This window comes from Camelus dromedarius, chromosome 4 (genome assembly GCF_036321535.1).
Source record: "Camelus dromedarius isolate mCamDro1 chromosome 4, mCamDro1.pat, whole genome shotgun sequence".
Classification (NCBI taxonomy): Eukaryota; Metazoa; Chordata; class Mammalia; order Artiodactyla; family Camelidae; genus Camelus; species Camelus dromedarius.
Window position 1 is genome coordinate 90,292,549 of NC_087439.1, and position 12,051 is coordinate 90,304,599.

The following is a 12,051-nucleotide window of genomic DNA, read 5'->3' on the forward strand; positions in this document are numbered from 1 at the left end:
TCAGATCAGCTATAAATTGATCATATGTATGATCAATGTGTAGAATCAATTGATCAGGAATTCTAGAATTAGCCCTTCTTAATACACTTAATATGGTAGTTTTATTTGCAGAATAGACCCCTACCTATTAAATTTATAGGAGTTTCTTAAAGGAAAGAAAAGAGTGTTAGATAATGGTCTGAAAGTAGCAGTTACTGGTTGGGCCATGGAACAACTCGATCATTTTTTCCCTCTCCTTTCAAAGAAATACTATCAAAAGTGTTATTTACTTTTGATATGTCAAAAGTCCCCCACTGAAACCCAAAGATATCTCTTATGAAAATTTGCTATTTATTAAGTACAAGAGTTAGAATCATACTGGGAGCACAGAGAGGAAGTGCGAGTGGGTGTTTTTGACTTTGGCGAAGACAAGCCCACGACAAACAGCAAGGAGGCCACCACATCCAGCCATGAGTGTGAATGGTGTCTTGCACGTGATGGAGTATTTCACTCATCTACCAAGCAGAGGCTAAAAAGAAGACATATGATCAATTATATGGTAATAGCTGAACTCAGATTATGTACTAAACAGAATGATTTTCTTTCAGAAGCTAAGATGTCAAGTGTCTTCATGAAGGTTTTGGTGAGGGACCCAAGACAAAATGTGACCAAATATGTTTGCACCAACTGGCTACTGTCTAATGGACCCACATCCATTAATTAGTCAGGGGCTGGCTTGGATTGGGGATTTATCAGGTCTATGCTTCCATCTGCTTGCTTTGGATCACTATCTTCTAATAATCAAGAAGCACAGGAAAATCAGGAACAAACACACATGAGACAAGACTTTTAAAAAATAGACAATATAAAAGTGAAAGTAAATGAAGTAGTGGAAGAATAAGCACATTAACAGAATATTTGCTAAAAAGCTGTACCTCCAAACCAAAATGCCTAATTACTTTGTATCTGATTGCACACACATCTTTAAATAATAAAATAAATTCAAAAACAAGACCCCAATGAAATAAGTGAGAGCTATAGTTGTTCTTGAGACAGATTCACTTGGCATTTGATCAGATGGACAATCTAATTTGTGCACAAGAGGCTGCTGATTTACACCTGTTGGTCCAAGTGTCCCGTAGGACACTTCTAAGTAAGAGTTTTTAAGATGATCTTGCTAGGAACTCCATTTTCGAAGGAAGGGGCCACCATGCAATTTCTGAAGCTAAAAGCTGGACTTATTGCTTGCCTAGCAAGGCATATGGTGGGAGGAGGTACTGTATTTATGGGGCAAAACCCAGAAAACTGTTGATTTTATTTTGCGTTTCAGGAAACATGTAGTTCAGGGACTGTAGACTTTCAGAAACAGGAGTGTTTATGAATAGGTTAGCAAGACACAGGCTTTGTGGGATGTGTCTTGCTGACTGACTGTAAGGCTGTCACTGATTAGCTAGCTTTAAATGTAGTTAGTGATGTAAGCAGTCATTGCCAGATGGGATGAGTTTAAAGTTACTTCTGGTAATTACTTTCCACAGTTTTTAAAGGACAGTTTTTTCCTGGAAAGATAAGATCTTTTTATTTATTCATAGGGCTCAAAGTAGAAAAAGCAGAATGAGGTAAAAAAGATGGGAAAACATGACTCTGTCAGATCTCAGGTGTGATTATTGGAACAGATATACTCTTCCCCAGAAAGAAGTTCATCTTAGCTCAGAACATCAGTGAACCAGGAACTCTTCCCTAATCACTGTCTCAGGATCTGTGGACAATAATTTTCTTGTTTCTTTTTAGTATCTGGTGAACTGGAAGCTCTCCAAACGAACACAGAAGAGTTAGAAGAGCCTACTTCTAACCCACTATCCTGTGACGGACAAGGTAATTATGAATTAAAAAAAAAAAAGTTCTGATAAAGAGAAAAAGACAAGAGAAGGAAAAAGGGAGACTTAGAAGAAGAATCAGATGTAGAGAGGATCAATGGGAGATTTCAGAGGAAGAAATAAAAAAGGGGATCAACGAGGGTTTGGAAAAGGGGATCACTGGGGAAATGAGAAGTCTTCATAAGTCAGTTTTGTCCCAGGAGCAGAGCTATCAAAAGATGGACAGGAGAAGTGTTCCTGTGTTATGTGCTTCTCAGAAGATGTGCCAGGAGGTCCAGAAGCAAGGACCAAAAACAACCAAGCTGATGATGTGATGGGTAAGGCTGTCCAAGGGTCGCTGGAAGAGGGTGGCTCCACGGGTAACACAGACCCAGGTAGGGTGGTGGCATGTGGTCCAGTCCATCCCAGTATCCTATTCTCTGCATTTGCTTGACCTGATCCTTTGGGGGAATAGCAGAGAAGCAAGAGATCATTATAAAATTGTGTTTAACAAGGTGGGCCATGTTGATTATATGTGGATGATATAGTAGAAATACACTCATAAAGATGGCAGTATATTGTTTATTAACCAGTATATTAATAATAAAGCCTTGTGATTTACAGTGATTTTCATCCCTGTCACACCCAATCTTCTGTGGGACCCAAGAAAGTAAAGTGTATGTCCACTAGTAGATAATAGTGTCATTTTGTCACAACTTCAGAAAGGACTCAAAAGATAACTAGCTCTGCCACTTAATTGTCACAAAGCAAGACTTCAGATCAACTGTTCTTAACCCAGCACATATTTTTGATAAATGTCCTCCAGCATGTCACAGGTTTATGTAATGATTTCCTATAAACTTTTGCATATAAGATCTTATTTAGTCCTAACAAAACTCTTAACAACCAGACAAATATCCCTGAGTAAACTGAAGTACATTGGTATTTAAGAGTGTTTTTCAAAGTCCCATTGAGAAATAAAGGAAGACCCAGGGCCCATCCTGGGCTCCTACTTCTCAATTCAGCAGGTTTAGTTTCTTTAGGAAGAAGAGAAAAATGATAATCCAGTTATCTTTATAAATTCAAGCCTTCTTCAGTATGATTTCTCTTAAGATTTGTAACTTTTGTTTATTCATTTTTGTTTCCTCACCACCTGTTTTTTCCAGACACTGCGAATCTTGGAAGCAGCTCCACTTTGAGAAAACCCAAGAGGAAAAGAAGTAAGCGTACATAAAATTTTACTTGCTTTTGATGTAAAAAATGAGTTTTTCAATGCTGGAATTTCATTACTATTATTATTTATAATAGTAAGTGTTAATAATGTGACAGCTTCTCAAAGATGTATGTATCTTAATCTCTGGAACCTGTAATCTGTTACCTTACATGGCAAAAGAGATTTTACAGATATAATTAAGATAAGGATCATGAAAGGGGAGATTACCCTGGATTCTGGCTGCATCTACTATAGTCAAAAGGGCCTTAAAAATTGAAGAACTGTTCCTGGCTGTGAAGACAGGGAGAAATGACTATAGATGATAGTCACAGAGAGATGCAGTGTTGCTGGCTTTGAAGATGCAGGGAAGGAACAAGGAATATGGGTGACCTCTAGAAGCTGGAAAGGTTAAGGAAATAGAAACCTCCAGAAAGAAATGAGGAAGGCCTACTGAAATCTTGATTTTAGCCCAGAGAGACCCTAGTCAGACTTCTAACCAACATAACTGTAAAATAATAAATTGTTTTAAGCCACTAAACTTGTGGTCATTTGTTATGGCAGCAATAGAAGAGTCATATAGATTTTGGTTATTGGAGGTGGGGTGCAGCCATAACACATTCCTCAAAAAAGGGAAGTGGCTTTGGAATTGGGAAATGGGCTGATGGAAATTGGACAATGAGAAATGATAGGAAATATCTAGATTGCCTTAAGCAGTTTGTTGGCAGAAATACGGTGCTAAAAACTGCCAGTGAGGACTTGGAAGTGAAAGCATATATTGTCTTAGAGAATATACATAAATCATCATGAAAAGACTGTTAGTAGAAATACGGAGGTTGAAGGTGTCACTGGTGAGAACTCTGAAGAAAAGAAGGGACATGTTTTTGGAAACTAGAGGAAAAGGGAATCCTTATAAGATTTCTCTTTTCTGTACTGTAGTTATGTGGAAAGCAGAACCTTCTGGATATATAGCTAAGGAGATTTCTAGGCATTTTGATAAAAGTGCAGGTGGCTTCATGTTGCTGCTTAGAGTGAAATGTGATAGGAAAGAGGTAAGCTGAAGGAAGAACTGCTAAACAAAAGGAATCAGGACTTGATAATTTGGATAATTCTTAGCCTATTCAGGTTGCAAAAGATGCTAAAATTAGGAAATTGTGCTCTGCAGGAAAATGTGCTGTGCAGTGACAACCAAAAGTATGGCTGTATAACTTTTTGCAGAAGTAGTGAAAGATCAGAGTACTTAGTCATACAGAAGGTTCTTTGAAGAGATTAAGTTTGTAACACTTTTAGATACCCTCAGCCATTTCAGAAGAGGTAAAAAAAAAAAAATAGGTATGTTATTATTCAGGAAAGGTCTGTGGAGAAGCCTCTTGTCTAATGGAAGGGATCCCCGTGACATGCATAGGAAATCTATAAGGTTCTTGAGAAGTTTATACAAGCAGAAACAGAGACATCCTTTTCTGGTCCTGGGAACTTGTAATCTGTTACTTTAAGTGGCAAAAGAGGGTGTGATTAAGTTAAGGATTTTGAGATGGGGAGATTGTTCTAGATTATCTGGATGCCCAATCAAATTAGATGGGTCCTTAAAATCAGAAAACCTTTTCTGCTGTTGAGAGAGAGATATGTGACTATAGAATAATGATCAGAGAGATGCAATGTGACTGGCTTTGAAGATGAAGGCAGGGAGCAATAAGCCAAGAAAAGTGGGCAGACTTCAGAAACTGGAAATGAATGGTAAAGAATGAATTATCCCCTATAGCTTCTAGAAAGGAACAAAGCCTTGTGGACACGAATATATTCTAGCTTAGTGACACTTGTGTCAGATTCCTGACCTTCAAAACTGTAAGATAACACATTTGTGTTGTTTTAGGCTATTAAGTTTATGATCATTTATAATAGTAGCAATAGACAACTAATACTTTCATAAGACCCTCCAAAAAACCAAAAAACCCTCAAGTATTTCACTTTTTTTATGGTTAGATTATATCTTTTAAAATTTCAAAATGCTCACATTAGTTTTTGTTCTTTTAATTTTAAAATAGGTAACTTTTCTACATTTCAATGTATATCTTTCCAGATTTTTTTCTATGCATGTATTAACACATTTATGTCATATATTAACACATTATATCACAAATCTAAATAAATCTATTCATACTGTTAAATCTCTCTTACCTTAAATCAGTATATTATGCACAAGTATATTATGCATTGTAAGTGTTATGTATAAACATTTAACATTTTGTCAACTTGACTGGAAAAAGTTTTATTTCATTCTGTTTTAATCTGAATTGCTTTCATTTTTGTTGTAGTTGAACATTTTTCATTTGTTATTGGTTATTTGTTTTTCTTCTAAAAACATCTGTTGTGTATGCCTTGTCAGTACTGCTATCTGTTTTTAACCATGCTAAATAAGCATAGGAATGTTGATATATATTAAATTTTTTCTATATATGTTAATATTTTGTCTCATTTGATGTCATTCTTTCAGGTTTGTTTAAAGCATATTTTGTCCTAGAGAAATTTGAAAATTTTATGTATATGTTATGAAAATTATATATATATAATATATATATATTATATATATATATATATATATATATATATATAAAATGTGTCTTTTTGAATTAGTGTTTTTGTTTTCTTCAGATATATACCCTGGAGTGGAAATCCTGGGTCATATGGTAGTTCTAGCTTTAGTTTTTTGAGAAACCCCCATACTGCTTTCCACAGTGGTTGTACCAGCTTACATTCTCACCAACAGTGTACAAGAGTTCCCTTTTCTCAGCATTCTGGCCAACATTTGTTATTTGTGTTCTTTTTGATGATAGCCATTCTAACAGGTGTCAGGAGATATCTCATTGTGGTTTTGATTTGCATTTCCCTAATGATAATGCTACTGAGCATCTTTTCATGTACTTATTTGCTATCCATAGATCTCATTTGGTGAAGTGTCTATTCAAATCTTTTGCTCTTATTTAATTTTGTTTTTTTGTTGGAAAATTGATTTTTATATTCTGGATACAAGTTCTTTATTAGTTATATGTCGTACAGTCTGTGGCTTCCCTTTTCACTTTCCTAGCAGTGTCAAAAAGCAGTATTAAAAAAATTTTAAGTCAGTTTTTTCTTTCATAATCTGTGATTTTTCAGTCCTACCTAAGAAATTTTTAAGAGCCTGTATTTTCTTCAAGTAGTTTTATTGTCTTAGCTTTTATATTTAGATCTGTGATCCAGTTTGAATTTTACATATGGTGTGACGGAAGGATTGATTCTTTTTCTTTCTTTTTTTGCAAATGGATATCTAGTTGTTTCAGTATATGTGTGCATTGAATTAATTACCTTCACATCTTGTTGAAAGTCAGTTGCTCGTATGTTTTTAGGTGTATTTCTGGGCTTTCTTTTCTATTCTATTTATCTATATGTCAGTTTTTTGCCAATACTACACTATCTCAGTTACTATAGCTTTATAATAAGTTCTGGAATCAGGTAGTGTAAGACTTCCAATTTTGTTTTTCTTTTTCAAAATTGTTTTGGCTATTCAAGGCTCAGCACTTTGAAGCATCTTCTATCTTTCAGTTCAGCCACTCTCAAGATCATGTCATTGTCCAAAGTGCCTACTGAGCTCCAGCCATATGTCCATGATCTAGGCCACCAGGAGGAAAAAATGAAGAGCAAAAGATATCTTCCCCAGAGGTCTTCCCTTTTTGTGGGAATCTTTCCAAATGTCCTCCTCCTTCCACAACAATATTCTGCTCTCATCTTACTGATCAAATCTTAAACTGGTGGCCATGCTAGCTGTAAAGGACGTTATATATAGACCATGGTATTTTGTCTGGACACATTGACATCTCCAACAGTGCAGATATTCTGTTAGTTAATTAGAAATGGAAGATGGATATCTGGAACACAATATGAAGAACTGACCTCATCAATTCTTTAAAATTTGTTGTAAATTTCTTTACATCATAATTTGTGGTCAATATTTGTTCTATGCCACTTAAAAATGGTGTGCATTGAACTATTTGTTGAGATCTGGCTTCTCCCCATATATATATAATTTATCAAGCACAACTTTGTTGTTGAAGTCTTCTAAATTAGGCTATACTTGTTTTATCAGGTTTGTATTTAGATGTGGTAAATTCTCCCACATAACTGTGTATTTGCAAATTCCTCACTATTCTGTTGTTTTATTTTAACTACTTTTATTCATGACTATATAATTTAGTGGATTTTTTCTTCAATTATTGTGCAGTGTTCCTCTTTATCCCTATTAATGCTTTTGATTTTAAAATCTTTTCTTCAGAGTGCTGATAGTGTTACATGAACTTTTATGTTTTACGTTTTTTGATGTTTTTTACTCCCTTTACATTAAGCAGCTTTTTTTTTATGCTTCTTGTAATAACACTTATCTTTTTCTAATCTTCTCTGATAATCCTAAGATTTTAAGAGTTTTATTTGTTTACTTTATGGTGATTCATGATATATGTGGACGTATATCACTGTTCACCTTCATTTTTCTGTGTTTTTGTGTCTCTTTCCTGCTTTCTAATGCATTGAGGTAGAATTCTACATTCCTCTTTTTTTCTCTGCTGGTTTGGAAATTAGAGGTAAAATTTCTGTAATTTTTTTTAACCATGACTCGATCCATAAAGATGACCAGGATCTTAGCATGGATTCACTACAGATTAACCATCCATCTATACCATTTCACTATTGTTGTTTAACATTTTATTTTAAATTTTCTTTTAATCACAAATTTTGAAACTGTTATGATTTTTGCAGTTGATATTTAAATTTAAAAATTTTAACCATTTTATGTACTCATCATTGTTTTTCTTTGATTTGGTTTTTGTCTACCTGAATTAAATCCTTTGGTTCTTTTAGTGAGTGGTCTTTCAGTGGTAAACTCTTCAAGTGTTGTATGTGCAAATTTGTCTTTATTTATTTTTATTGAAGTGTAGTCAGTTTACAATGTTGTATCAGTTTCTGGTGTACAGCATAATGTTTCAGTCATACATGTACATACATATATTTCTTTTCATGTTCTATTTCATTATAGGTTACTACAAGATATTGAATTTTTGGTCTTTATTTTGATAAATTTTTTAGCAAAGGTAAAATTCTAGGTTGACATTTGTTTTTCATCAGTACAGTGTTTACTACATTGTCACCTGGAATCTGTTTGTGACTGATGAAAATTCCTTTTTTCTTGTGATTGTCATTTCTTGGTAAATAATCTGTCCTTTCTCTCTAAAAGCTCTTTTCCCAACATTGAATCATGGAAAATTTAAACTTAGAGAAAACTTGGGAGAATTTTACAGTAAACACAACTTACTTTCACACAGACTCACAGTTAACATTGTACTAGTCTCACTTTGTCACATTTCTTTTCTCTATTTTTCTATCCACCCACTAACCTATCTTCAAGTCTGAAACATTTTAAAGTTGCAGATATCAGTACCCTTCTCCCCAAATACTTCTGTGTATATATATGATACACACGTATATATATATATATATATATATATATATATATATATATATATATATATATATATATATGTGTGTGTGTGTATATATATATATATCATTAACTAGAGTTCAATACTTGTTTGCAGTTCTTTTATTTTTTTCTTTTGAGATCAAGTTTATAATAAAGTGGACAAAAACTAAGTGTACCATTGATGAGTTCTAATAAATGCATTCTCCTGTATAATCCAAATCCTTATCAGGATACAGAACATGACTATCACCCTGGAGAAGATCCTTATGCCCTTTCTGGTATATACTTACCTCTTATTCATTAGTGGCAATCACTATTCTTAATTTTTTCATGAAAACTTAACTTGGCTTGCTTCAAAACTTTAAATAAATATGGTTTTAGGCATATTCTCTTTTGGTGTAAGGTTTATTTCACTCAGCATAATGTTTTTGAGATTAATCCATATTGTTGAATGTATCAGTGGTTTGTTTCCTTTTGTTACAAAGTAGTGTACATTGTGTGAATATACCATATTTTGTGTATACTTTCTCCTATTGGTAGATGCCACTAGTGTTTCCAGTTTTTAGCTAATATGAAAAACTTGCAATGAACATTGCTGTTGAAGTCTTTCTGTGGCTCCATGCCTTTACATCTCTTGTATAAATTCCTATAAATGAAATTGCTAATGGCTGCATCAGTTTTTTGTCCCCCCAAATCCACTGAGGGGATAATACGGCACACACAGGCTGTGCCCAAGCTGAGGAATACCTGTCTTAGAGTGGGGCTACAAACAAACCTGTGCAAACCTTCCATGAGGGAGACCTTATCTTATTCGCTGGAATTTAAGCAAATTTTACCATCTTGGAATATTTCTAAGGAGGGAGGCGTTCTCTATTTTACATTGGTCAGGAAACAAACTTGCTCTCTGACTTGGAGGGCTACATTATCTCTAGCTTCCAAAGCTATTTGCTGTTCAAACATCCTTGAAAAGATGTAGGAATGCCACAGAGAATCCTTCCCACCTCCAACAAATTCACCTTATACATCAGATTCTGGCAAATTTCCCCATGAAGACACTACTTCATCAGCCACTCTAATTAATCCAACCAATGTGGGCTAGGATCAAATCCATTCAATTTATTTCCTGCTATATTTAACAATTTTAATAAACCATAAGTGCCTTAGGTCTTTAATGACCACCTCTAAGGTGGAATTCACCATGTTTGCATGAGAGAGGCAAGTGAATGCCTATCTTTTACACAAGAGGTACAATCCCAAAGGCACATATGGTGCACCTGGAAGGGAAACATTTACAGTTGCTGAGGTCCCCTAATGGGACACATATCAGCCAGGGGAAGGTGGACAGTGTCTCCAAGGTGGGCCCCTGGCCAACTGCCAGCCTTAGAGTTCTCAGTTCTGTTCATTGCCTCTATTATTGGATTTGGAGTGGGGGACATTTCCTAAGGACACTCCATCCAATCTGTCTTCTTTCTCTATGACACCAACCAGGTGGTGTTCATCCCCCACCCCTCGCCATGGAATGATTGAGAATGGCGATGGGGTTGATGTCTGGAGAGATTCTGCAGATGCTGATGGGCCAGCCCATTTTCTTCTATCTGGTGCAGAGTGGCAGACACAGCATCTTTACGGTGGGAGAGCTGTACCAGGGCATTTTCCTTCTAGAAAGGGATTCAGGGTGGTTCTGAAAGACAGATATCATTAATGCTCCTTCATCTCCTGTATCTTCTAGAGCTTATGGGATTCCCTCCTCAGATGGCTGGAGTTTTCCTCTTCCTTCACTGCCACAAAGTCTTTGTGTACCATTCCAGTGGCTGTACCTTCATCTTTCTTTCCCAATCATTTCTTGTTCCTCCTCAGAACTTTCATTCAGAAGGGTCAGATACAAGTGGGACAAAGTCACGTTTATAGAATACAACCAGAATTAAATCTGAATGCCCTAGGCACTCCAAGGCTATGCCCTCCAGGCTGGCTGGGGAAAGAACAAGGCATCATTCCCAGGAATGTTCAGAACAGAATCCTGAATTTTCAGAATTGGCCTATAAAACACTGTTAATCCCCCACCACTTTTGTCCTGCTCATTATCCAGGGGGGAGATAATCCCTTTCTGGGAGACAGCTGCCTTCAGTGGCCAAAGAGCTTTACAGAGGTGTGTGGACAGGAGCGGATGAGGGTTGAAAAGCCAGACTTCACTGTGAAGAACTTTTACTGTAAAGGACACACCATTGTCAGACTGCAGGGGTCCAGGCAGCCAGGCTCAAGATACTCATGACTTTCTAGGGTCACAATGGTGTGGCCAGAGGCTGAACTGTAGACCGTGTTGAAGCACCACCCATAGCCCCAGGAGGAGCTTAAGCCTGGTCAGTGTGCCAGGAGGAGGCAAAGGCAAAGTCCCTTGTGATGTGGCTCCCCCAGCGTAGGACAAATGAGTTAGCTTCTAGCAGAAGTCACAAGCCTAGCAATCAGCCATAACCCCTGGATCAGAATCACGTCAGCCCCCAGCAGTAAAGACACTTCGACATTTCCATGAGGGGCCCAGACTGGTCAGTCAACACCACAGTTCTTTTTCACAGTCATTGCCCTAGAGATACGTGTCCCTACTCTGCCCATCTGTAGTTTTTTCACATGGCAGCCCAAGCATGTAGTTCATGTGCAAAAGCCCAGTCATTTGAGTTTGTTCACCAGAGGACTGACCACATCCACTTTTGGTTCTTCCGAGCTGGCTCCGAGGCTGAGCGGCCACAGCAGCCCAGTAGACATCAGCTGCTGGCTTAGCCAAGCATCACGGCACCGGGCCCAGGCCTACAGGGGAACCGTGGTGAATTGAGGACCCCAGTGAGGCTGAGATTTGCTTCAGGTTGTGAAGTAAAATAGAAAGCCAAGGTGTCACTGGGGAAAAGTACCTGCATTCTTCATTCTTCTTTTTTTATTGAAGTATAGTTGATTTACAATATTGTATTAGTTTTAGGTGTACAGAAAATGACACAGTTTATATATATATATATATATATATATGTATATATATATATATTATATATTTCAGATTTTTTGTTATAGGTTTTTACAAGATATTGACTATAGTTCCCTGTGCTATATAGTAAATCTTTGTTGTTTATCTATTTCACATATAATAGTGTGTATCTGCTAATTCCATACTCTTAATTTATCCCCCTCTCCTTTCCCTTTTGGTAACTATAAGTTTATTTTCTGTCTCTGAGTCTGTTTCTGTTTTGTAAATATATTCATTTGCATTATTTTTAGAGTCCACATATAAGTGATATCATACAATATTTGTCTTTGATTTACTTCACTTAGTGTGATAATCTCTAGGTCCATCCATGCTGCTGCAAATGGCGTTATTTCATTCTTTTTTATGGCTAAATAGCATTGGTAATATTCCATTGTACATATATGCAATGTACATATATATCCATTCTTTATCCATTCATCTCTTGATGGACACTTGCTTTCATGTCTTGGCTATTGTAAATAGTGCCTCTAAAAACATT

General features: G+C 36.2%; 1 protein-coding gene across 1 annotated transcript in view; it reads left to right on the plus strand.

The window, feature by feature from the left end:
• The window catches only part of SP140 (SP140 nuclear body protein), a 52,030-nt gene that overhangs the window by 23,803 nt on the left and 16,176 nt on the right, over positions 1-12,051 (plus strand). The window contains 3 exon segments of the mRNA XM_064485251.1: positions 1,768-1,851; positions 2,054-2,170; positions 2,999-3,052. Coding sequence (XP_064341321.1) covers positions 1,768-1,851; positions 2,054-2,170; positions 2,999-3,052 — 255 coding nt within the window.